At 32.1% G+C, this 27,927-nt stretch overlaps 1 protein-coding gene across 3 annotated transcripts in view; it reads left to right on the top strand.

Moving 5' to 3' along the window:
• ANKRD12 (ankyrin repeat domain 12) overlaps positions 1–27,927 on the top strand; it is a 121,003-nt gene that overhangs the window by 44,837 nt on the left and 48,239 nt on the right. For 2 of the 3 annotated variants that reach the window (XM_016120904.2, XM_016120905.2), the window contains exons 4-8: positions 3,880–3,948; positions 7,935–8,084; positions 10,978–11,178; positions 13,874–14,016; positions 23,580–23,727. In XM_016120904.2, the coding sequence (XP_015976390.2) occupies positions 3,880–3,948; positions 7,935–8,084; positions 10,978–11,178; positions 13,874–14,016; positions 23,580–23,727 (711 nt within the window). The remainder of the gene's footprint in view (positions 1–3,879; positions 3,949–7,934; positions 8,085–10,977; positions 11,179–13,873; positions 14,017–23,579; positions 23,728–27,927) is intronic. The other variant, XM_016120906.2, reaches the window with a different exon arrangement.

The raw sequence follows: 27,927 nt of genomic DNA, 5'->3' as shown, positions 1-27,927 counted from the left end.
GGGGGGATTGCTTTGTAAATTATATGTCTAACCACTATGTTGTATACTGGAAACTAATGTAAAATAATACTGAATGTCAATTCTAATTGAAAAATAATAAAGAATGGGAAAGGGAATAAAGAGAAAATGTTAATAGTGCTACTCAGTTAATAATCTCTCATACCAAGGAATTAACCGATATTGTCTAAAACTAAAATATATAGTTTTTGTAAATGATTGCTTTAAATTTTTAATTTTATTTAAAATTATATTTTTATATATGTGTGTGTTTATATTTTAGCATATATTTCTGACAGAAGGAGCAATTCCTTTCGCTTTTTTAAATATTAGATTAAAATAAAATTTATAGCTTTTTATTTAAAAACAGCACATGTGTATAATATTTTCCAATTCTCACATAAATGTATTTCTCAACTATTTCTTTTATCTTCAGAAGGATACTTGGAAGGATGCACACCAGATATTAACATTTTATTTCCAGGATTTGGGATGATTTGTTACTTTCTTTGTATGCCTTTGTATGGCTTGAATTTTTTAAATAATGAACATATTTTTATAAAATACAGTTATTACTTTTTTTAAAAAAGATATACTATCCAGAGAAGGCTCAGTGATCCCCAAAATCAGCAATAATGTCAGCAATGGGATGAGTCATTCTTAGTCTATATTTTGAGATACTCTAATGTGTCTTAAACTTTCTAAATTCTTTAATACTAATTTTTCAAAAGATAATACTTTCTCAAAAATTAATTGCTTGATTAGGCATACAAAAGTCCCAATTTTTTCATCTGTAAAAGTACATATAATAATATCATCTTAGAGAATTGTTACTTTTAAGTGTAAAATCAGTTTGTGATGCCTTAATCAAAACAGAAAGACTAACACTGGCTAAAATAGATAGGAATTTTCAATTTACTTCAATATGACCAGGCATAGATCATCCACAGTCGGTATAACAGTTTGATAATACCATCAGGACCTGGGCTCTTTTCGCCTTTCTGCTCTGCTACCCTTAGCCTCATACATGGGCTGTCCTTAAGCATTTTGCCTTATACTCACAAGAAATCTTCTTCCTGTGCAGAAAATAGAGAGGAAAGACCAAAGACAGAGTATCTTTCTCCCAGTGAGATTTTGCCTTTTTACTGATGAAACAACCTCCCTAGGTAGGAACTTCTGCCTGCATCTCATTGGTTAGGCTACCCTAGTTGAGGGGGAGTCTGAAAAGCCAAATACTTTTAGCTGGGCATATTGTCACCCTAATCAAAATCAGAATATTCCTGGTAAGAAGAGACAAATGAATATTGGGTAGGCACCATACAATCCTGCCATTATATAGTGTAAAGTTTTTAGTACAGTAATTAAGAACTGATGACTGCTATTATCTTTAATAATTATTAATGTTTCTACCTAAGTTAACTTTATTTCTGCACAGCCATAAAATCATATTTTCTTTCCTAGTCTAATGGCAACAAAGGGAAAGCTACAGTCTTTTGACTCAAAGCCTCTTCTTGGCCTCCAAACTAAATTTGCAGTTACTGTGTTATGAGTAATGCCATTAAGAGCATTTTTGAAGATTGTATTTTTATTATACCCTAAATTATATTTTTGTTTTCATTTCCAAGAGTAGGATTACAGGGTTAGAGTTAAACATTTCTATGATGTTTCTCCAAAATGATTAGATAAAAAAGCCTCTGGCGGTATATGAATATTCTTTAACCTCAGACAGCATTGGGCATATGTTTTTCTTTTGGTTTGATAGTTGTAATGTTCTATAGAGGTAAACAAGTAGCATTACTACATCATTTTAGTTTGTATGTTTAAATAGAAAAATACAATGTCCTTCACTTTTTAAAAATGTTTGTTTCCTCTTAGTAAGCATTATTTATTTGCTTAGTAATTTTCTTTTGGCATATGTAAATAATGTAGTATGAGAAAATCCAAAGAGTTATATAGTATTATCTGTTCCCAGAGTCCATGGTGGCAGTTGTAGAGCATGCTCAAATGTTATAAACTAAATCTTGTCTGCCATTTATCCTGGAAGTTTTATTTTCCTGAGGTTTTAGATGCCATTACAATAGTTACCCTATTTAATAAGACTCCAATGAATTTGGAGAGAAGAACTCTTTGAAATAAGAAAACAAATCTAATTTTTCTGGTAACTGTTAAAGTAGCAGATAAAATCAGTGCTTTATTTAATCACCCTTTGGTGACTTTCATGAAGATTATTTATTACAGATTTTCTTCCATCCTTTCCCCTTGATATTTATTATAAAATATTTCAAACATATAGTGCAAACCTTTTTAATCATTCTTGGTATTTTTTTCTTATTTTCCTGTAACCCAGAACAGCATATTGACGTAAAGATGGCTTTTCAAATACAGCTAAAGAACATTTCAGGGAGAGAGAATTTGCTTTGCTTAGCTCTCAGTTTTTTACAAAAACATCAATATGTAGCAATAGTCACATTATAGTCTAGTCTCACTATAGCACAGAGAAAAGTAGTTCCATATCCAATAAGATTTGGAAGTTTTTAATTTTCCAACTTCTAATTTAATCCTTACAGAATACACATTCAGATGTCCCAAATAGAAAAATACTTACTTGAGTAAACTCCAAAATGGTATGTGGAGTGAGGGTGGGTTGATTACTTCTAAAGGAAGTTTTGGATAAACTGTTTTACAGTTTCCTTATATTAATGAATAATTGAAAGTTCAGTTTATCCACTATTTTAATCTGTCACAATAATATCAGTTTTCAGTAATCCATTTAATTTGTTTTGTTGGCACAACTTACTGGTCACCACTTTTTCTTTGCTATGTAATTTGTGGAGGCCATTTTTAAATTTGGTCTTTAAATGAAATTTCAAATACTCTTCATGGAATTATTCTAGTTGCCGATTTAATGTGTTCGTTTTGAAATATGTTCATTTAAAGGAATTCAATCCATTCACCCACTTGCTTTAGAATTGGTCTAAATCTATTAATGCTTTCCCTTTCAATTGAGTGAGCCTTCTTACCACTAAATTTTTAGGCTCATCTTTGAAATTTCAAATAATTTCAAATAAAGGGGTTACTTGTCCTCAGATTTTTTAACACTTGTTTCCTTATACCTAACCGAACTCATTAACGTCTATAATGATCCTGGGGGGAAAAAAATGTATGTCAATAAATTGAGAATATCAATATCAGAATAATATTGTGAGTTAAAATGGCATATTGTTGATGAGTAAAAATATCTGCTCTGGCCATATTACCAAAGTCAATTCTCTATATTCTTATTTGTCTGTCATGAATTGTTGGGCAAAATTCCATATTCTTAGCTGATAAACTTATTTTGATATAGATTGCTTCTTCTATGAGGTCTTCAGTAGTGGTCAGTGTAGTAATTCATACCATTTGAAATGTGTATAATTTATAGAAAAATCTGTGGTTTAGAATGATGCTGCAGTCCAAAGTATTCTATTATCTTTTGTGTAGTTTTAGCCCTCTCAGAACAAAAAGTCCATTATTCAAGTTTTCTAAAAACAAATTCTAAACAGAAAAAGTGAGAGAGTACTACATCCTTTATCATTATCCAGAGAGTGAAAAAACATATACCCTTAAAGGCCGTGATATATTTTAATAAGTAGCATCAGTAATATCTATTGCAGACTGTATGGTTGACTTTCTTTAATATTCTAGTTGAAGAAACTGAAATCTTAGGTATTGGCCAAACCTGCGTTTTAAATGTACTTCTGGCTTTACCCTAAAAATAACCTTTTGGGAAAACAATGAATTATCATTGACTAACTAACTAGTAGTCTTTTGAAAATTGTTGGTTTGTTGAATTCTGCATTTCCCTTCGTGTGCTTTTTTCTTCTGTCTCTTCTCATTCTGTAGATTCAGATCCAGGACATACAAGTGAAAATTGGGGGGAGAGACTTATATCTTCTTACAGGACATACTCAGGTAATTAGATTATCAGAGGCACATGTTTAGCCAGTGGTTTGTCACAGTTACAATTATTGTACTATAAATACCTCTTTTCAAACCAGTATATTCTTTGGTTGAATAAGTGAACTACATGATGATACCCAGTTTTCCAGCTTTTGTTTGAGATATCCAGTGGATCACATCTAACACATTATAAGCACAACTACTGTATACTGCCACTCAAGTGTTGTATAGCACAACATGGGGCACCATTTGCATAGGAAATATTGTGAAAGTCAACCCCTTGGACTTTTGCAATACAGGGACCCTTATGGGAAGATACCCAAGATGCTTAGTCTCTTTTGCTGTATACTAAGTGTGTTGATTTTGATAAAATGTCATCTTACTCCTCAGTTATGCAGTGTTTTGGGCTTTTTTTTAATTTTTTTTTTTAAATTTTAGAAAATTTTCAGGTTGAACTCTTTAGTCAATTGATTTTGCTGCCCATGTTGAATTTAAAAGTGAGTTAAAAAAAAAAACAGATTTCTTGGGGAAATGCCATTACCATTAACTGTGCTGGAACCTCTCTATTCAGGCATGGCCAGGTATAATGCTTTTTAATTGCTCCAGATAAAAGAATACAAGAAAATGTAAAAACACTGTTATTTTAAAATAAAGAGTGAAACTGATTAGTTAAGTGTGTGGGTTTTTTTGATTTTTTTGTTCTTGGTTTTTGGGGGTTTTTGTTGATGGACTTATATTCTTACCGCTGAATGTTTTTTAATATTAAATACTGTTAGTCCCTGGGTATTTAAGTGTCCACTTTTCAGCATGTAACATTTAGCTTTATAATCTGAAATAAACCTTCTGTTTCTGGTATATTTGTATTTAATTTGTAAATTCGTGGGGGTGGTATAGAACCAAATAATTACTCTTAAAATTATCCTAAAAGCTATTAATTTAGCTGCTAAGGCATTAGTACTTGGTTATCAAAATTAGAGTTTGGGGTTATATTATAGTCAGCATTAAATTTAAAAGACTACACTTACTATGGATTTAGGTATACTCTAAAATGGGAATCCTAAGTGCCAAGGTGCACCTGAAAGAGCTATATGTGATGAAGCCATCTATCATCTGAGTATCTTTGCTGGAAGTGAAAAGATACAAGTACCCTGCCGTTAGAGATTAAAGTAGATATTTTAAAACCAGAGTAATGGCATTTTTTTTCCTCAGAATTGAAGTATACACATTCCAAATGTGGTTGATTTAATTTTGTTCATCTGTATTTGAATTGTATCTTCACTGTTTCCTTACATAGCAACTGCTTTGTGGGAAAATGTCATATTCTTTAGTTTTTGAGACACTAATAAATTTATGAACTAGTTTCCCAAGAAAAACAATTTGGTCTCCTCTCCTTAATATACTGTACACTTAATTGGGGTGTGACAGTGTTGAGCTTTCTGTTTATCCTGACAAGACCCGAAAAGAAAGCATTTTTGAGATTATAAGACTTAGATATCTCTATTTCTAAAGATCCTCTGAACCTTGAAAGAAAGAATGCTGGATGATTGAAGGGTCCATTTCTGTTTTTATTTAGTCATAAGTGAATAACTTGGATTTCTCTTTTAAAGTCTCTAGAGTGGCAGAGTGGAATTTCAAGTCTATAGACTGTGTTAAATGAATATATGTGTCATATTCCTGTGTTTAGATTTGAAAATTCTGACCCATTATTCCGACATATAAATACATATTTGAGGTACTGAAACTTGAGAAGTACTTAACTTTTTCAAATATATACTATATGATTACCTTTTACTTATGACAAGTCAGAGGAAACAAGTTCCTCACAAAATAGATCCAAAATAGCCAAAGTTTTATTGAATGCTTTAAATTTAAAAAAGCATGCTTAATATAACACTTACAATTTTTAAAAATGATAGTTATCTCTAACCTGTCTTATATCAGCTACTATTTGCTTACCTTTTCCTATCTCTTGTAAAACATGAACTCAGACAAATGATTAACATCACTCAGTTAAAGAAAACAATAGAATTCGAATTGGATGCTAGTATCTAATTGGAATTTTCGCTTGAGTAGTTGGAGTATTTTCAAAATGTAATATATCTTTGGCAGCTTGGAATTCTACTAAGAAGTCACTTTTTCTGTAAATTGACTATCATTAAGAGCATATTATTTTTAAAACATTTTATTAAAATGCAATTAAAAGCAAAAAAAAATCACTTGTTTTGCAAATGAGAAAAGGCAATTTTTTTCCCAAATTTAAAAAATTAATTTTAGGGATTGATACTATGTTTTTTTTCTTTAATTTGTTTTCTCCAATTACTAAATTTTAAAATTTTCCTTAATGCATCTTTTCTACTTTCTGTAAAATTTTCACACTTAAATGCTTTAAATTTAGTTGAAAAGTACATTCGTTATATTTAAAGATTTGTTATTCACATGGAACACTCTTAATAGTTCCTCATTAAATACAAGAGAACCAAAGTTAACAGAACATTGTTAGGAGAAAGTGTATGTTTCAGAAAAAATAGGCTTCTCCAAAAGACCTATTTAGGGTTTATAATAAATTTAGTAAGTTAGGTGAAACACGCTGACACTAAATTGGATTATTAATAATAATGAAAATAAAATTATACATGAGAACTGTTAATAAAGACTGACAAATCTTGAAATTTTTTGTTTCATGTAAAATCTAATAAAATGGACAATTTAGAAGCTATTGAATTTTGAGTGATTTGTGGGCAACAGAGTTTAAATATTAGGACCTCTAATTTGTCTAGTTCATTAGGATGCCAGTATATTCTAGTTAAGTGGTATACTATAAGAATTATTAAAGTTTTTTATGCTTTAAGTAATAATGTTTAATGATAAGTAATATCAAATTTTTATTAGTTTCTTGAAATAAATGCTTATCACCTAGAGTAGTCTAGCTGCAGGTCACATCTTCCTAAAAATACTACGGTATTGATGACTAAGTGTCACTCATTTTTGCTATGTATTACATTTATTTTAAAATTTTACTTATATTTTTATTTTGATAGCCCCTTTCTACAGGGACCCTCAAACCTGGATCTGTAAATCCCAGATATTCATATAGGGTTTTCTAAGAAATAGATGCCTAGGCAGTTAATAGGCAGACCGTCTGCATTAGCTTTCCTAGGGTCACCTGAATTAATTCCCAGAGAAGTCCTAAAGAAAGAACAGATATCTGTATCTCTTCAACCTGTAGAATCCAATTCTACCTGAATTTCCTCCAGCTTAATGGGGAACGCTAAGTTGCATTGCCGAAGGATTTCCTAAATAGCTGAGTCCGAGAGCTGACTTTATGATGGATCAGATCGCTCTGAAAAATCCTTAGGCATTTTTGGATCTTTGCAGGATCTGTGAGCCCCCTCCCACCACATACACAACACAGAATCTTTAAATTGCTTGTTTTCAGCTTTGATTAATACCATTCCTTGTTCAACTTTCCTATGACTGGAATACAAATGATTTGGTGCTTTTTTTTTTTCCTCAGCATTTACTCTGTGTATTTAAGACTTGTCTTGAATACTTATCTTAGAAGGTTTCATAAATTATTAGTGGAGTTAGGGAATTTGATGGAACATTGCTATATACATTTAACAGTAGTTAAGAATAAAATTATCATGAATGGAAGAGAAGTTTCAAAGATGTAATACTAAGGAATGTTTGAAATGTTATTGAAGATGTTAAATTCTAATAAAATAAATCATTAAAATACAAAGTTTACGAGGAATAAATTTCCAAATATTATTTTCTGACAACAGTAGAGTTAAGAATTTATTTTTTTCAAAGCATTCAGGAAGAAAATTTCTTGTGTTAATATAAAAGTTCTAGTGCTCTTTTGTCTGCCTATTGCTAGTTCATAAACACATTACTCATATACATGTATAACATCTATTTTTAAAAAGTCATCTTATGTTTTGCTTTTGAGTGCTTACATTTGTTTCAGATTCTTTCACATTTATTAATAATTCCAGAGAAAGAAGGTCCAGAAAAGAAGAAAACAAAAAAGGAAGCTGGAAATAAGAAGTCCACACCAGTTAGCATTCTTTTTGGTTATCCACTTTCAGAGCGAAAGCAGATGGCACTTCTCATGCAGATGACAGCAAGAGACAACAACAGTCCAGGTGACATTTACCATCGCTGAATTCGTGTTTGTTCTTAGTTTTCCTCAGATTCTAGCCTTGTCTTAACAGTTATTTTTAACTACTTTAAGTTTTTATTCTTGGATTTAGTCAGAATTTCTTGTAGCATAAATTTGTAATTTTACATTTATTTGTCTGACAGTTGTTTATTGCCTGTATCCTCTATTAGATGAGAAACTATTACAAGTGTAGGGATCTTTGCATTTAGTGGACATTAAGTAGTTATAAACTAAAGTGGATAATTTAGAAATGGGTCAGTCGACTTGAGAAATCTGTTGCCAAACTGTATGCTTTTACCTCACTGAAGAATTTTTTACTCCAGTTTCTATAAGCTGCTTCTAGGTATATAGTTAGTTTACTTTTCCATTCACTAACACCCTGCTGATAAATGGATAATTTTATCACATTATTACTTTTAGAAGCAAGAGTTTAATCCACGTTTTATTGTTATTGTTTATTAAGATTTGCTAGGTTATTATAAAAGGAAAACATCTGTAGTATATTATGTAAATTTAGCTCATATTTTATATCACATTTCCAATTAAGATGTTGTGCTGCATATATGTGTGCGCATGTGTGTTTATTCATGTACTGTGCCCTCCAAAAATAATTAAACATGGCTTCCCAGTGGACCAAAACAAAGAGGGAACAAATAAAACAACCTGCTAATTTATTAAAAGGGGCTAAAAGGATAGATAAAACCCTTTTATCTGACTGAGATATTTATTACTATTGAGTGCTGAATTTAGCTATGCATTCTAGCAGCTAATAACACAAAATGGAAAACTTTTAAGTTGTGTAATTCTCATGGATAACAAGAAAGTAAATCACTTTTGTCTAAAGAAAATTTCTTTTGGCTCTGAGTTCAAGTTATCTTTATATAAGACTTTTAGGTAACAATAGACTTTGTTAAAGTGCATCAAAAATGACAGTTTTTTCAGTGAACTTTCCCTGTGTTAGCTTATTTTTTTAAAAGTGGGACAACACAGTAAAATTCTTAGAGTTTCTGTGTATCATAGTTCCCATCAAAACATGTGTCCTAATATCTTTCACTAATAAAAACGTGTTAGGGCAACAGCATGTTGTTTTGGTTATACTCTCACCTTTCCACCCCCAACTTGGGAAAGAATATGGCCAAATTCAGGATGTTTTACAATGTTAAAACTTTAAGTGTTTCTACAAAATGTTGACACCGAGTCAGATTTATTAGATGGGGAGACTTAATTTTTAAAACTGATTTTTTTGTACCATGAGCTTCTAGCCTTCATATAAATTCAAGAATTAATACAGTAAGGCAAAGGCAAAAATTAAAGTCCTCCCTCATCTCTAGTGACCTCACCACTTGAGGGGCAATGGCTAGTAACAGTTTCTTCTAGAAATTTCTAAGCATAAACATGCAAATATATACCTTTTGTTATCATTTGCTCTTAAATATAAACAGGATTATACTATAATACTGTTCTGCATTTGATTATTTAGGGTACATCTTTGTCAACTTTATTACTATACGTAGAACCAGAGTGGAAAGCTTTTGAAATATCAGGCTATTCACCAGCATATATGTATACTTTGAGTTTAAGATTCATTGTTTTATCTGTTACATAATTAGTTTTCCATGTTTCTGTTTTGTTTAACCTGATTGCCATTATGGATAACAGTACTTTCATATGTGTGAATATTGTTTCATGATGGCTAACAAAATTTTGTATGAATTTCTTGCAAGTTGTTTGAATTAAAAGTTACGTTCTTTTTTTAAAGAAGTTAACAGATAATTTTCTTAATAAGTAATTTGACTGTAAAGATGATAATTAAATTCATTTATTCATTCAACAGATACTGTGTATCACCATGTACCTACCAAAAAGTCTTCTGAACAGTCGAGATATAGTGATGAATAAGATAGACAAGGTCCTTTCTCTTAGAATGCACGTTCTAGAAATACATAGATAGGAAACTATTAGTGACAGAATATACTTTAAAATTTAAAAGGTAAACCTTAAACTTTTTTTTATTGAGGAAAGGATAATCATACTTCAGTGCTAATCATGGCAGTTGCAAGAAAATTACTAAATGCTAGAAAATTATTTTCCATAAACTTTTTTCTCTTAGAGCAGTTGTTTCTTTTAAATAGCGGTGAATTTCAGAATTAATTGTTAATACTGTACTGCCTGATTAAGAAACCAGTTTTGTTTTGTATTTCCCTCAGTAGTTATGAAATGGGGAGGAAAAGACTTTGGACATCATCTAGTTTAACTTTCCTGTTTTTGATATAGACACTGAAACAAAAATCAAAGATGAGAATCAGAACAAAGCACTTTTTTTCCTCTTATCACCCACTTTTAAAGGCCTTTTTTGACTCTTATTTCATGTAGATCTTAAGTTTTATTTTTATACAAAAATCATCCATGACCTTAAATTGCACTTAATAACAGAATATAACTCCAGTACTTAGTCTGAGTCAGAGATGTGAACTCTAGTCTGCAATGTCCTTTCATCTGGGTCTTAGAATAATGGCATAACATACCATGAAAACTACATTTTTTTTTTTTTTTGCAATTTATCAAATTATCATTGAACAAACACTTTTAGGGTGCATACTTGTTACTATATTATCATTTTAAGCCAATTTTATGAATTGACAAACTAAACATTTTTTTTTTATATTGGCTCATGGAATATTTGATAATCCTAAAGAAAGATCTACTCCTTATATTTGGGTCAAATTAATGTACCATCCAAGTCAAGTTGTAGATGGTTAGGGTGAGAAAGTATTCCCCCTGTTCCAAGAAATTAGCATATGATTTATTGAAAGCCTTTAAATGAATATACAAACTATTTAGCCTAGCACTTTTCTTAGCTTTCTTTTTTCTTACAGATTCCACGCCAAATCATCCATCACAAACAACACCAGCCCAAAAGAAAACACCCAGTTCCTCATCTCGACAAAAAGATAAAGTTAATAAACGAAACGAACGTGGTGAAACTCCTTTACACATGGCAGCTATTCGAGGAGATGTGAAACAAGTCAAAGAATTAATAAGTTTAGGGGCAAATGTGAATGTGAAAGATTTTGCAGGTAAGACTAGTTATTAAAGCCTAATGCACAGGAACTAAAATTTAAAGTTTATTATCTAAACAGCTCTGATTACAATTTAATCGACATTTTTAATAATTCTTACTGAAACAAGTTTTCAAACTGTACGTTATTACCAAACTATTTTGGAGTATGTACATAAAAGCTTGATCTCTGCTCAAATTCCATGTCAGTAATTACTCAAATTTTTAAATATTAAACTTAATTTTAGTTGACAGGTTATAATATAATTTGTTATCCAATATAGGTTCTATTCTAGGTGAATTAGAGTTATATAGTGTCTTCAAAGTAGTTAATTTAATCAAATCTTTCAAGAACATTTATTAATTTGAACATGAAAACCATAAAGGGGTGGTGGTGGTGTTTTATTTTAATTAACTCAAATACTATACCAGTATGTTCTTAGCGTTAAGAATTCAAGCAAGAAAATTATGCAAGAAACAATATAGAAATTCTCTTTAGTTTCACATATTACAATGCCCTCACTCCCCTCCCCTTAGTTTCTTTTCTGCACAATTGTTAACAGTATAGAGGTTATATTCATGCATTTTCATTATCATATATATAAAATGAACATTTTTTATGTATATACATATATATATAAGACTTTTTAAAAAATTGAATCATTTCATCTATACCTATCAGTCTGTAGTTCTACAACCTACTTTTTTTTACTTAATGTCTTACAGCTGTTTTTGTCAGTACATGCAGTAGTTCTACTTCATTAATTTCAATGGTGTATAATACTGTATAGTATGGATTCCATGGACAATACTTTAGTGAACACTCTTGTAGAAATATCTTTATGTATAGTCGCTGAAGGATTTTAGTATTTCAGTTAGAAGGGAAACAGCTAAATCAAAAGGGGATGCATAGTCTTAAAATTTTGAAATACAGACAAATGACCCTCAAAAACTACTTTTATCAATTTACCCTACCATCAAGAAAGAGTACTGTGTAAAAGAGTATAGTATAGTACTCTTTCCTCACATCTTCACTAAAACCAGATATTATCATTTTAATTATTAATCTGACAATTGAAGAAAAGATCTTTAATTTGGATTTTCTTTATCAGCAGTAACAGTGAATATTCCTTCTCATGCATATTATGAATTAATATGTATTCTGTGAATCACCAGATCCAATTCTTTGCCCATTTTTCTTACAGTTTGGTAGTGTTAATGTGTAAGAAAGAGCTCTTCATGTTAGTGTAGATTTTAATTCTCTATTAAATATGTGAAGATTTTCACTGTCTATGGCTGTGTTTGAATTTTCATTACAGTCGTACTAAAATTTTTTTTATGTAATTATATCAGTTATTGTTTTTATTTATGTGTTCTTTGGTACATTTTTTAAGAAGGCCTTTTCTACCCCTATATTATAAAGCTATACCCCTATATTTTCTCATTTCAAATTTTGGTTTCGTTTTGCTTTTCCTCACAGCCCTACTAGAATACACCTGGAATTCATTTCTCTATTTGAATGGAGGAAGGGGTGATATTCAGCAGTGGTCCCCAACCTTTTGGGCACCAAGGACCAGTTGATGCTCCTATGAGAATCTAATGTCTGATGATTTTAGATGGAGCTAAGGTGGTGATGCTAGTGCTGGGGAGCAGCTGAAAATACAGATGAAGTTTCACTTGCTTGCCAGCTGCTCACCTTCTGCTGTGTGACCTGGTACTAGTCTGGAGGTTGGGGACCCCTGATATACATGATCTACTTTAAAGAATAAGACTTAAAATGCACAGCATCCATTCTAGAGGACAATGTGATATTACCTATCAGAAAGCAAAAAAATTCACTTTCTCTTTGATCTGACATTCCACTTCTAAGCATTTATCTGAAATCTTTACTCATGGATGTGCATGAAAATTTAGTTGTAAGGGTATTTGTTGCAGCATTGTCTCTAATATTTAAAAATTAGAAATAATTTAAATGCCCAGTAATAGAAGCTTGTTTAAATAAATGATGGCATTTTTGTTTGGTGCAATACTGTGTTGTAGGAAACTATAATGACATGTGGGATTATTTTCACTGTAGAAGCAGGTTAAACAACTTTCCCAGTTTTGTTTTAAAATTATAAATATGAGAGGGAATCTAGTTGGATTTATGCTAAATTATTTAAATTATTACATCTGAGTGGTGAAATTCTAAGTAACGCTTATTTTCTGCTTCGTATTTATGTTTTCTAATTTTTCTCTGATGAACATTAACTTTTTTATTGTAAAAGTAACCGAACTAATAAATTTATTTCAGTTAAATTAAGTGTTAGGTTCGGAAAAGATTGTATTGACCTAATAAATGAAAGCCCTTAAAACAGGGATTTTTGTTTACTGAAAGATCCTTACAAGCTTATTAACATTTTGCCTTTTTTTCTATTCTTTTTCCATAGCTCAAATCATTATAAATTATAACAAATTTATGTTTATTGGATAAACTTAAATGTTTAATACTTTCATCAAATAATTTAGCCTTAATGGAAATAATATGTTAATCATGAATGAAGCTTCTGTAAAATTAGTGGTGTTCTTAGGCATTAATTTCTTGTTCATCACTCCTTTTTCCCTCTGTACTATGTGCCTTTAGAATCATTATGTCACTCATGGTTATGTATAATTCAATATATATTGAATTAGTACAAATGAATTATATGGTTAAAGTAGTATTCTGACTTTAGGTTGGACACCACTGCATGAAGCTTGCAATGTTGGATATTATGATGTTGCTAAGATACTTATAGCAGCTGGAGCAGATGTTAACACACAAGGATTAGATGATGACACTCCACTCCACGATTCTGCTAGTAGTGGGCACAGAGATGTAAGTATGATAGAAAAATCAGTAACATACATTTTCAAAATATAAATTCAGCCCAGAGTTATTTAGTTCACTTCTCAGTCATATAGTCTCATGTCATATTTCACTCATTACCTGATCATCTCATCTGTATTTTATTTTTCCTTTTTTGATGCCTTCAGATTACTGATTCCTATCATAGTGAGATTTAGCATTATTTTTTCATAAAATTTATTTAATTTGAAATTAAATAGGTTGGCAAAATTATTTCAAGGTCATTTTGTCAGACAAATTGATGTAGTGGTTAAAGTGGATTTAGAATTAAAATTTTAGTGTCATACTGCCTATTTTTTTTAGACTTGTTAATATTTAATGATCCCTCTATTCATAACATCCATTCTAGCATTTTAGCTGACATTATTTTATATATTCGGATGGCTTATATGTATATAATAAAAACATGATATAACCAAATATTACATATGCTTTCAAATTAATGGTATCTTTAAACATCATGTTTATTTGTTTGTTTGTTTTACTGTAATATTATGTACCATGCTGGGTTTTTTAATCCATTCACATTTGAGTCTCTGGCATGTTGCTATCAAAGCTAAGCCATTCTTAGTTTTAATAAAGCTTGTGTTGTAAGTATGTTTAATGCTTAATTCCATTGCTATAACCTGCTTACAACCAGAGCAAGTCAACCTGGACATTATTAACAATGATCCTAAAGCAGTATTTCATTTTTCAAATAAATAGGTTTTCTCTTTTACTTAATTTTTACTTTATCAAAGAATACTTGCACATAGTTTAGAAAACTGAAAAGTACTACTCAGCTTATAAAGATAACCACAGGCTCCCTCCCATGCCTCCCCATTTTCTAGTACCTTTAGTCAAAGGCAACTAATGTAGGCGTTTCTTCTAGTAGTTACCTCTTTGTTTCTAACAGATGCAAGCTATTTTGCTTTTTAATTTTTAGTCATTATTTATTGACCTCCTGCAAAGGATATTATTAAATATTGCTGCTACAGAGACTCAGTGTACTTCTGCTTTGGATCTTTGTTTATTACTTGAGTTACTATATTGCCGTGTTCTATTTTTTTGTTTAGTTTTCTATGCATCTATTTTTGTTCTTCCTTAATCTCTCTGATGTAATTCCAAAATGCCTCTAAATAAGATCAAACACATTGCTCAGTTCACTGTTTTTGAGATACACCTCTGGCATTTCTCATATCCTTACATATAAAATATCTTGTATCCTGCTCTAATTGGGACTAATTGTTCTCTAGATCTGTAGGATGATGCTGTCCTGGAATATTTCTGTACTAACAATCCCACGTGGGATTCTCAGTCTCCCCGTGAGAGTTCCAGTTTCTTAGTGCCCATCTTAACTCTCCGAGGATATTAATTAAATGATTTGTTTTACTTCCTTCATGCCCATGGATCTCCCTAAGATCCTTCATGTTCCTACTCTGTTTTGGTATATTATTCAAATTAGAGATATTCTGCTGACTTCTGTTTATTCATATTTGAATGAAGCTCTGAAAAGCCTGATTGATAAGATCTCTGCTTTGCAGTTTTTTTGACAGGTGGATTTCTCTGTAGCATGCCTGGATAAGATGACTGAGAAATCTTCCTTTTCTCTTTTCTTTAGCAGCAGACATTCTCTACCTTATCGGGGGAGAAAATTGAATTTGGAGTGAAGATAGATAGGAATTCAGTCCTGGCCTGGACAGCTTATCACCTGTTTGATCTTGAACAAAATACTTTTCTCCTCTGAACCTTCCATTTCCTAGTCTTTAGTTTATGCAAACAATAATGTCTCTCTAAAGGGGATGTTTTGGAGGAAAAACAAAATACTGTGTTTATAAACACACTCTGAAATCTGAAATTTTAATAGAAATGTCAGAGGTAAAAGATTAAAAGGCTACCTTTATATTGGTGTTTTTCAAATAAACATTTTAGAAACTAAAATTTGGAAACTAAAAATGCTGTTTTTCTGATTTATATTTTTTATAAGGTATTCTTCATGATTCTCAAAGTTCTCATTTTGAAAAAATAAAAGATAGTTTATAAATGTTATTTTTTCTTGCTTATCATTAGACCAGTCTTTTCTGCTGCCTTGGCATTTCATATATACCTATATGCTGGCACATACTAGATTATCTTTTTACCAATGTACTTGTCTGTTTCCTGCGCACATAGGCTTTTTGTATTGTTTTGTGTTAATGGCCCCTTGAACCGCTTGTCGCATAAGAAACACTTAAATTCTGCCTAGATTCATGTGTGGGTGGATGGGTGGGTGGATGGATGGATGGATGGATAATTGACTGAGGATAGAGAGAATGCTACCGACTTAATCCATAAAGCCTGACAATATCTAAGGTACATTTCTCTTTCCACAGAATTTATCAGAAACTGACTTATTTTCTGGCTGTGATATTTTAAATACAGTACTTTTTGCCCTTTAAAAAAAAATGCCATTATTGATAGTCGATCAAAGATGAATAGTTTTCTTTTAAATGTGATAAAGATTTCCTGATTTCTAAATGGAATGTTAAAGAATTGTGCCTTATGAATAAGACATGTTTCTATAAATACAAGTTTCTAAATTTGCACATAGCTGCGAAATATCTCCAGAAGCTGATCTTTGCACTCATATACTTATAAGGACTCAAATGGTATTATTTCTAGTCTCTTTCCAGAGGGAGACTAGAATGCTATTTTTAAGAGACCTTTGCTTTTCCTCCTACCAACATGCCTAAGATAGTAGGAGTTACAATTCAGAGCTCTTGAGAACTATTTTCTCCTTGTTCTTTTACTCATACTTATGGTGGAGGAGAGAAATGAGAGCCACCAGAAACTCTCATTTGTATATGTCTATACCATGTATTATGCGTCTCTATCAAAGAACTGGATTTCTTTTACTCCCAATACTCACAACTTGAACCACCCATAAAACATTTTTAAGGTGAAGAATCATAAAAACAGCAGTTCTGTAAACTGTTCTGAGTTATTTAGAGTAAGACCTCTCTAAGTAATTTAACCTAGCTTACTAAGAACCTCATCTTTGACCTACCCTTTGCAAAGGCAGAGTACTCTGTGATATTCATTTTCATAGTAGCTTGCTTTCTAGTTCTGTTTTAGATAGCCATCTTTATTTTCTTCTTGTCTCATCATTTTGATCTACTTCTAAATTTATTGCCTATGTTGTGAGCAACTCTAAGTTACTTGAAATTATATTTAGAATAAATAATTTTTTGCATAGTATGATATATAAAGTGTTGGTTATTTAGGTTAGGGGTTCTATAACATGATTGAATGAACCATCTGTCCCTGACTGATCATCAAATGCTTAAAATGACGAGAGATTTTAAAGGACATAGACTCACAAGGACAAAGAGCAGAGGAAACAAGGAGACCAATATTTTAGAGATGAGAATTAGAGGAATGAGTGGTTACTGACCTAGAACAGGGTTTGGCAAACTTTTTCTGTAAAGGGGTAAATAATAAATATTTTAGCAGCCCACATGACATCTCTACTTCCTCTTCCCGCCTCTCTCTTTTCTCTTACTCCTGTATCCTCCTCTGTACTACTTCTCCTTTATCAATCCTTTTAAGAGTATTTTAAAAGAATATGAAAATTATTTTTAGTTGGCAGGCCAGATTTGGCCTGTAAACCAAGTTTACCAACTCCTGATTTATAGAATTCAAGAAAATTGAAACCAAAACCACGCCAACACAGAATCACAGAAAAACTGAAGCTGTGTTGGCATGGTTTTGGTTTCAATTTTCTTGAATGGCACTGGGTACTTCTGGAAGTGCCTGTTGAAATAGGACTGAAAATGAGAGCATAAAATCTTTTCGATTTTTATATCCCCTTCCTAACCTTACATAGCCAGATGATTGCACCTCTCCCAATCCAGGCAGATGATTGGAGGTTTATTTCCTGGCAAGTATAAACCATATATTCTGTACCAATGTACCACAGTAGTTGAGGGTAAGAATTAAGGTGTAAATTAATTAGGTAAAACCTGCTGAACATTAAGACCCAGCTTCCTTTCAGCAGCCAGAATGCTGACAGGCTTTATTGTTTTAAGCATGAGTTGAAAGATTTCTCCACAAGAAACTGAACTAGCCAAGGATAGGAGAGTCTGATGAAATGACCCAGTCCGATTATACTAGCATGAAGTCCATCTCTCAACAAGTTCAACCCATGTCTGCATAACTTTCAATAAGTTTTTTAGTGCCTTACTTTTAAATGTGAATAGACAAAGATCACCTGACATTTGAGAAAAATCTCTAATATGGATGGAAAATACCAAACAAGTAGATAATATTATAGGAACATGGAGGACACAGTAAGGTCAGGAGGAACTTCCAAAAGAACTATTAACGTCCCCTGAAGAGGTAAGAAAGTTTATTATAGCCATGAAACAAGAACTTGAATGCGTTAAACAAGAACAGTCAGTGAAGTTAAAAAAAAAATTTTTTTGGAAATTAATAACAGCAGAAATAAAAAATGGAGTATTGAAAGTTAAAGATAAATTTGAAGAAATCTCTTAGAAACTAGAAAACAACAACAAAGGTAGAGGAGGGGAGATGAGAAAAAGATTAATTCAGGAGATCTCTTTTTTCTTAAGAAGCTTCCTTAGAAGACAGGACGGTGGGAACAGAAAGGACATTATCAAATAAATAAAACCAGAAACTTTCCCAAAAGTGAAGGAACACGGATCTTCAGATTGAAAATGCAATTGAATGCCCAGTACAATGGATATAAAAAGATCAAAACCAAGGTACATAGTGCTGGAATTTCAGGACAATGTGGGCAAAGAAGGTAGAAGATAATGGAATGATGCTTTTAAAATTGGTCATTAAATAAAAGAATATCTCACTGCCTATATCTAAACTACGTATTAATCAAGTGAGGATAGGTTAAAGATGTTTTCTGACATGTAAAAATCTCAAAATATTTACTCAATTTCCTATATTTGGTGATTTAACAAAATGAGGGAATAAACCAAAAAAGAAGAAGGATCTAAAGAATCCAACACAATTGAGGGAAGGGCAGGATAAAGGAAGATGCCAAGGTGACAACTGGGAAACACCTAGAGAGCAACCAGTTCATTTTAAAGCAAATTAGGAAGAAGTCTTGGTATATTAGTCACTGAATCTGTGTTATTCTTAAATACCTTCATTTGTTAGAAATTCCTAATTTACAGCATCTTGTTTAATATTATTTATTTTAAAAGACACGATATACAGGCGTATCTTGGGGATATTGTAGGTTCAGTTTCAGATCACTGCACCTGCAAGTCCCACAAAGTTTTTGGTATTCCAGTGCATATAAAATTTATGTTTATACTGTAGTCTGTTAAATATGCAGTAGCGTTATGTTAAAAAAATGTACATACCTTAATTAAAAATATACTCCATCATCTGACCCTTCAGTGTCATAATCTTTTGCCTCAATATTTATGGCTGCTGACTATTGATGGCAGTTACTGAAGGTTGGGGTGGCTTCGGCAGTTTTTTAAAGACAACAATGAAGTTTGACTGCCCTTTCATAAATGATTTCTCTGTAGCATGCGATGTTCTTTGATAGCATTTTCCTCACAGTAAACTTTGAAAATCAGAGTTAATCTTCTCAAACCCTGGTGCTGCTTTCTCAACTAAGTTTATGTAATATTCTAAATCCTTTCTTGCCATTCCAGCAGTCTTCACAGCATCTTCACCACTTGATTTCATTTCAAGAAACAAATTTCTTTGCTCATAAGGTGCAACTCCTCATACATTAAAGTTTTATCATGAGATTGCAGCAATTCAGTCACAAGGTTCCACTTCTAATTCTGGTTCTCTTGCTCTTTCCACATCTGTAGTCACTTCCTCTACTGTAGTCTAGAACCCCTCAAAGTCATCCATAAGGATAGGAATTAACCTCTTCCAAACTCCTGTTAATATTATTTAGACCTCTTTTCATGAATCATAAATGTTTTAATGGCATCTAGAATGATGAATGCTTTCCAGAGGTTTTCAACTTACCGCACTCAGATCCATCAGAGGAATCACTGTGGTAGCCATAGCCTTACGAAATGTATTTCTTGGGTAACACTTGAAAGTCAAAATTAATCCTTAATTCATGGGCTGCAGAATGGATGTGTTAGCAGGCATAAAAATAATGTTAAATTTGTACACCTCCTTCAGAGCTCCGGGGTGACCAGGTACATTACCAATGAGCATAATACTTTTAAAAGAATCTTCTGAACAGTAGGTCTCAGCAGTGGGCTTAAGTACTCATTAAACCATGTTATAAACAGATTTGCTATCGTCCAGTCTTTGTTGTTCCATATAGGGAGCACCGGCAGAGTAGATTTAGCATAATTCTTAAGGGCCCTAGGATTTTCGGAGTAGTAAATGAGCATTGGCCTCAACTTAAAAAGTCACCAGCTGCATTAGCCCCTAACAAGAGAGTCAGCCTGTCCTTGAAGCCAGGCTTTGACTTCTCTGAAAGTCTCTTCTGTGAAAATCCTGAATGTCATTGTCCTCCAATATAAGGCTATTATGTCTACATTGAAAATCTGTTGTTTAGTGTACCTACCTTCATTAATTATCTTAATTAGATCTTCTGGATAACTCGCTGCAGCTTCTATATCAGCACTTGCTACTTACCTTGCACTTGTATGTTAATGGAGACAGTTTTGTTCCATAAACTGATCTCTGCTTTCTTCACATGTTTATTCTGCAGCTTCCTACCTCTCTGAGCCTTCATAGAATCGAAGAGAGCTAGAGCCCTGCTCTGAATTAGGCTTTGACTTAAAGGAATGTTAAGGCTGGTTCGATATTATATCTACACCACCAAAACTTTTTCCATATCAGTAATTAGGCTTTTTTTTTTTTTTTGCTTTTTTATCATTTGTATATTTGCTGGAGTAACACTTTAAATTTCCTTCAATCATTTTTCCTTTGCATTTCAACTTGGCTAACTATTTGGCCCAAGAGGCCGAGCTTTTTAGTCTTTCTGGGTTTTCAACGTGCCTTCCTTAATCAACTTAATCATTTCTAGCTTTCAGTTTAAAGTGAGAGATGTACAGTTCTTCCTTTCACTTGAACATTTACAGGCCATTTTAGGGTTAATTGACCAAATTTCAGTATTGTTGTGTCTCAGGAAATAGGGAAGACTGAGGAGAGGGTGAGAGATAGGGAAATTACTGGTCACTGGAGCAGTCAGAACACACATTTATCATTTAAGTTCACTGTCTTATGTGGGCATGGTTTATGGTGCCCCAAAACAATTACAATAGTAATATCAAAAATTATTAGTCTCAGATCATCATAACAAATATAATAATAATGAAAAAGTTTAAAATATTGTTAGGATTACCAGAATGTGACACAGAGACAAAAAGTGAGCAAATGCTGTTGGAAAAATGACACCAATAGACTTACATGAAACAGGGTTGCCATAATCCTTCAAATTGTTAAAAGAAAAAAAAGTATCTGCAAAGAACAATAAAGCAAAGTGCAGTAAAACAAGGTATGCCTTTATTTTCTAAGTACCATAAATCACCAGTCAAGTGTTGCGAATACAAAGAAGAATAAAGACTTTCTCCCACATAATGTTAATCGACCAGAATAAGGCGAGAAATGTGTTAATTATAATATAGATTTACATATGACAGCACACTAATGCAATGGGAATAGAAGCTCAAAACCAGAAGAAATGGTAAGCAAGCAGAAATAATAACAATTAGCCATCTATTTGATGTAGAATATGAATGAAAAAACAAGAGGCAGTGATGACTCCCGGCTATCTGGCTTCAGATACTGGATATATTTTGGTAACAGTCACCAAGAATGGAAATAGATAGATGAAAGATAAAGGTGCAAGTTTAATGAACTCTGGGACCTATTTGTTTCAGCTGTTGTATTGAAATACAAATATATTCAGTTGAATATATCCGGTGAATATTTAGATATTTGGGTTTGGAGCTCAAGAAAGATGGCCAAGACAGGTGGGGTACTAAACTAATCAGGCGGATCACTTCATAAATTATATAAATGTCTAACCACTATGTTATACACCTATAACTAATATTGAATGATAATATTTTTAACTAATTAAAAAAAAGTTTTTAAAAGGGCTGAGAGAGCAAGGGAATGAAAATGAATGAATGGATTGCATAATTGCCATCACATTCAAACAGAGTGTGAGATCTCCAAAAAGATGATATAGACTAGAACCATGAGACAGTGAATCAAGGACAGCCCTAGGAAAAGTTATTGGCTAAGATCTTTGCATATCTCAGAAGACCCATTTCATAGGACAGATGATAGCATAATTTTTGATAGAAGAGTGAAGGACCAATAAAAAAAAGGCCACAAAGGTAAACATTTTTTTTTCAGGAGCTTGACTAAAGGAAAGAGATTAAGGTAGAGGGAATACAGGTTTGAAGAGTTTCTTGATTTATCTGTGTTTCATTTTTGTTATTGCCATTTTTTTAAGGTGAAAGAGTCATGAACTGGAAAGATTGGCTTCTAGAAGGGAGCCAATCAAAAAGAGGTTAAAATTATAGAAAGGAAGAGGATAAGAAGCAACAAACAAAAGGGAAAAAAATTATGACTAACCAAGCAGATACTGCTTTTATGGAGCCCAAAGCTTACATAATTTGGTGGGAAGGGAGATAGTTCCTTTTAAGAAAAAATTCCAAGTAATGAATATGAAGTTAGATATAGGGCCTTGTAAGGGGACCATGAAAGTAAAGGGATGTGAAGTTTAACTTTCAGTAGTTCTGTTTTGTAAATTACCATAAATTTATGTCAATTTATGATAGTTTAAATTTCTGGGAGATGGGGAAAAGAGAAAAATTTAAGAGCATGGATAATGATATTAGCCTTAAACAGAAAAGAAATAACTTTGAGACTTCCTTTAGAATAGAGTTGACCCTTGAACAACATGGGTTTCAACTACATGGGGATTCTTTTCAATAATATGGTAATTGTATTTTTTCTTATGATTTTCAGAATAACATTTTCTCTTCTGCTTTATTGTAAGAATACAGTATATAATACATATAATACAAAATGTGTTAATCAACTGTGTGTTATCTGTAAGGCTTCTCGTGAACAGTATGCTATTAGTTAAATTTTGGAGGAGTCAAAAGTTAGACAGTCGGTGCCCCAGATCCCAGCATTGTTCAAGGAAGAACTGTATACATTACAAGAGGCCAGAGAACTAGTTATTTGTGTTTATTGATTTATCGGCAGAACTTGGAAGAGTGATTATTAATAAGTACTCAATAGATAATTTGTTAAATGTATGATGAAAAGGGAAGAAAAATGATGAGATTTAGTGCTAAAATAGCCAGGCTTAAATTTTAAGGAGGAAATTTCTTTGTAGTTAGATCATCGGACAGGGGATGGCAATTAAAATGGAATTTTTAATTGGAGAAAAATCATGATTTAATAGAGATACTGAGGAATTGGAGAGGCAAAGTAGCTCTGGCAGAAGGATATTATGTTACCAAGAGAATAGTTGAAATGATACACTCTGTAAAGGGTCTAAATCTTCCTACTTTTTAATGTTGCAGATAGTGAAACTGTTACTTCGTCATGGTGGAAATCCATTTCAAGCTAATAAACATGGTGAGCGTCCAGTGGATGTAGCAGAAACAGAGGAGTTGGAATTGCTGCTGAAAAGAGAGGTGCCTTTATCTGATGATGATGAAAGTTACACAGGTTTGTTGCAGATAATCTGTATTTACTTATTTGTTTGACATGATGTTTTTATAGAACATTCGGCTTTATAATACATAAAATCTTTGAGAACCTTAGAACAATGCTAACTAGCTAGTAAGAATGGTGAATTTAGAAATTTAGCGATTTTCTACATGTTTTCTGTGTAAATGGAGTGATAATGCCGTTGTCCTAACTGCATGATTTTTTACCCCACAAATTGCTGATATTACATTCAAGCCCACTGTAGAACCTCTCCCCATTTAGTAGCTACCACCACTGCTGTTCTGACTTCTTTTCAGTCTTTTATAAATTAGAGAGCTACTAACCAAACCCTTCCTGTCTTTTCCTGGCATTAATGAGTCACCTTTGCATTTTTACTTTTGTCATTCAGGTGGTTTAAGGAGGAAATTTCTTTGTAGTAAGATCATCGGACAGGGGATGGCAATTAAAATGGAATTTTTAATTGGAGAAAAATCATGATTTAATAGAGATACTGAGGAATTGGAGAGGCAAAGTAGCTCTGGTCATTGTGGCACAGTTTGTGGCATTATATATAGGGGGCACAGTTTTTAAAAGGAACAGTCCAAAGTCATATTTCGGAAAACTTTTGGCACCTTTTTTTTTATAAACCACAAACAATTAAAATATAAAAAAAAAAACTTCTTTGTATTGAAGAGGGTTTTTTTGAATACAGATTAAAAGCATTCGCCATATTTCAGGCAAAAATCAATGAAAAATAATTTAATAAGTCTTAACTAGTCATATCTCCACAAAATCTTAAGGAATTCCTACAAACAATTAGGTAACATTGCTATTATATTATTATGTGTAAGGGAATAAAAATCAAATCATACTCACGTAGTCTCAGTCATTGCCAGAACGCAATAGAACAGCATCTCTAGTTTTGATGCAAAAGGGTTTACCTTTTACTTTTTTTAAAATTGTGGTACAGTTGACATATAACATTATGTTAGTTTCCGGTATACAACATAAGGATTCAATATTTGTATACATTGTAAAATGATCACCTTGATAAGTCTAGCTAACATCCATTATTATACATAGTTAACAATTTTTTTTATTTGTGATGAGGACTTTTAAGATCTGTTCTCTTAGCAACCTACAAATACGCAATACAGTATTATTAACTTTAGTCACCATACTATACATTACTACTCCATAACTTATTTTATATGGAAATTTATACTTTTGACCCCCTTCACTCATTTCGCCCACTCCCCCTACCCTCATTTCTAGCAACCACCAATCTGTTCTCTGTATTTGTAAGCTTGGTTTTTATTTTTAGGTTCCACATATAAGTTAAGTTAGACGATATTTGTCTTTCTCTGTCTGATTTATTTCATTTAATACTCTCCAGTCCATCCAGCCTGTTGCAAATGGCAAATTTTCATTTTTTTTTTTTATGGCCTAATAGTATTTCATTGTGTATATGGACCACATCTTCTTTATCCATTCATTCATCTATGGATACTTAGCTTGTTTCCATATCTTAGCTACTATAAATATTGCTGTACTAAACATGGGGGAGCATATATCTTTTCATATTAGTGTTTTTGTTTTCTTTGGATAAATACACAAAAGTGAAATTACAGGATCATATGGTAGTTCTATTTTTTATTTTTCGAGGAATCTGCATACCGTTCTCCATAGTGGCTGCACCAATTTGCATTTCGAACAACAGTGTACAAGGTTTTCTTCTTTTTCCTCCCCTCCCCCATATTCTTGCCAACACTTGTTATTTCTTGTCTTTTTGATAATAGCTATTCTAACGTGTGAAATATCGATTGTGGTTTTGATTCGCATTTCCTTAATTAATGATGTTGAGTATCTTTTCCTGTACCTGTTGGTCATATGTATGTCTTTGGAAAAATTTCTATTGAGATCCTCTACACATTTTTCAGTCAGATTGTTTGTTTGCTTTTGAGTTGTGTGAGTTTTTTATATATTTTAGATGTTAACCGCTTATCCATATGATTTGCAAATATTTTCTCCTATTCATTAGGTTGCCTTTTTGTTTTGTTAATGATTTCTTTTGCTATGCAAGTTAAAATCCCAATATTTTATTATGAAAATGTTCAAACATACAGTTCAAAGAATTTACTGTTAACACCCTATAGCCACCAATTATATTTTACAGTTAACTTTTTGCTATATTTCCTTTATTACATTATCACATATATATCTACCCATCAGTCTATCTTAGTTTTTGATTCATTTCAAAATAAGGTGCAGACCTCTCTAAATGCTTTAGCATGCATTTCATTAACCAGAGAGTTCAATTTTTATGTATGACTTTTTTAGGTAATATTTACATTTGCAAAATTAATAATTCTTAATTAAAACATTCTATGCGTTTTGAGAAATGCATAGACCTGTATAATTTAATCTTATTAAGATAGAGTATCTCCATCACTTCAGAAGTTTGTTATGCCCCCTCTTAGTCAATCCCTGCTCTTACCTGATCATTTATACCCTTCATGGTAAGTAAATATTATTAGGCAGGAATCATTAATAGCTGATAAATCTAGGAGAAATTTTTTAATGAAGAGCAAGGTATTTACGTTGCCTTTTCATGTTACAAGAGAGAAGGGAAATAAAGCAATGCTTACATAGTAGTGAAATCCAGCAGCACCTGAACTGTGTGATCAAAATTAACATCATCAGAGGAGGGGCAGATGCGTATCATATGCCTTGAGATGTGATACTGTGAAAAGGATATAATTAGACTTTTGTAACATTTTGGCAGAGAATGCATAATCATAAGGAATGGTTTAGTTTTTTAAAAAAATAGTGAAAGAAATGTCAGTGTCATGAAAATCCAGTAAAGGCAATAGAAATGTTCCAGACTATCTAAAGAGATAATAAAAAAGGCAATACCTGCTTATAGATTGGATCCTGTACTGGAGAAGAATAAATTAAAATGACATTATAGATCATTTAACAAGGAATATGGACACTAGATTAGTGTTAGCACTGTAAATTTATGAAGTTGACAACTGTACTGTGATGACGAGAATATTCTTATGTCTTAAGAAACACTTATTTCTTAGGAAATATTCACTGTGAAGTATATGGGAGTGTAGAGAGCCATGATGTATGTAATTTATCCTCATATAGTTCAGGAACAAAAAAATACACGCACACATATATGTATATATACATGCACGCACGCGCGCACACACACACACACACACAGAGAAAGCAAATTATAAAACGAGTAAAAAAACATTAATAAGCAACTCTAGATAAAGAATATATAGTGTTTAGTATTTTTTTAGTCTAATTTTTGTCAAATTATTTTCAAACAGTTTAAAATACATACAAATACATACAATTTACTTGCTTTGACCATTGAAAAGAACTAAAAGCAGTGGCTAAGACCATAGCGGTAATCATTCTTAGTGCCGAGATTATAATCTCGAGATATTTTCTACTAAAAGAAACCCAGTGCTTCTTAGAAAAAATAGATGATTCTAAGACTGGGGCAGGAAATGTATGATAAGATGAGCTTGGAACATCTTGTCATTGCACATTTCAAGAAAGCTATCAAAGACTAACGTAAGGTTTTAGGAGACAAGTTAGACCTGTTTCCCACTGGCCAAAGATGGAATCATTTGAAATTCAATAAGAATATTCATTGCAAAGATTTGAAACCCATTAAATATGTTTAAATCCATCAGTCTATAGCGATAAATTTTTAAATTAATTTATCACTATTGGAAAACTAGTGTATTATCTTAAAAATTAGACAAAAAGAGAAAAAATAAATTAGTTATATGAATTCTATCATGGAGCAGCCTCATTATAGGTGAGACATGGGTTTGTTTGGTTTTTTTTGTTGTTTTGTTTCAATAATATCCAGGTAAAATGACAAGGAAAAAATTAACTGCTTCACAACCCCTAGTTAGTTAATATATCTTAGAATTAAGCATCAACAGTTGCTAACATTAAATAAAAAGAGAAAAAAATCGCGTGCTCCTTGATGAAAGAATGCATTACACTACCACTCCTCGCTCCTCAGGATCCAGCTGCCATTTACAGGAAATTCCAAAATCAGAGGAACCTACTTAACTGCACCAAGCAAAATCCAGACTGGGAAAGTCAAATATCTTGGGTTCTTCAAGAGATAAATTGTATGGAAATGAAAAAGAAGCACTTATAGAAAAAAAAAAAATTAAT

This window comes from Rousettus aegyptiacus, unplaced genomic scaffold, assembly GCF_014176215.1.
Source record: "Rousettus aegyptiacus isolate mRouAeg1 unplaced genomic scaffold, mRouAeg1.p scaffold_m13_p_12, whole genome shotgun sequence".
NCBI classification, from domain to species: Eukaryota; Metazoa; Chordata; class Mammalia; order Chiroptera; family Pteropodidae; genus Rousettus; species Rousettus aegyptiacus.
This window is presented reverse-complemented; position numbering and strand designations above follow the sequence as displayed.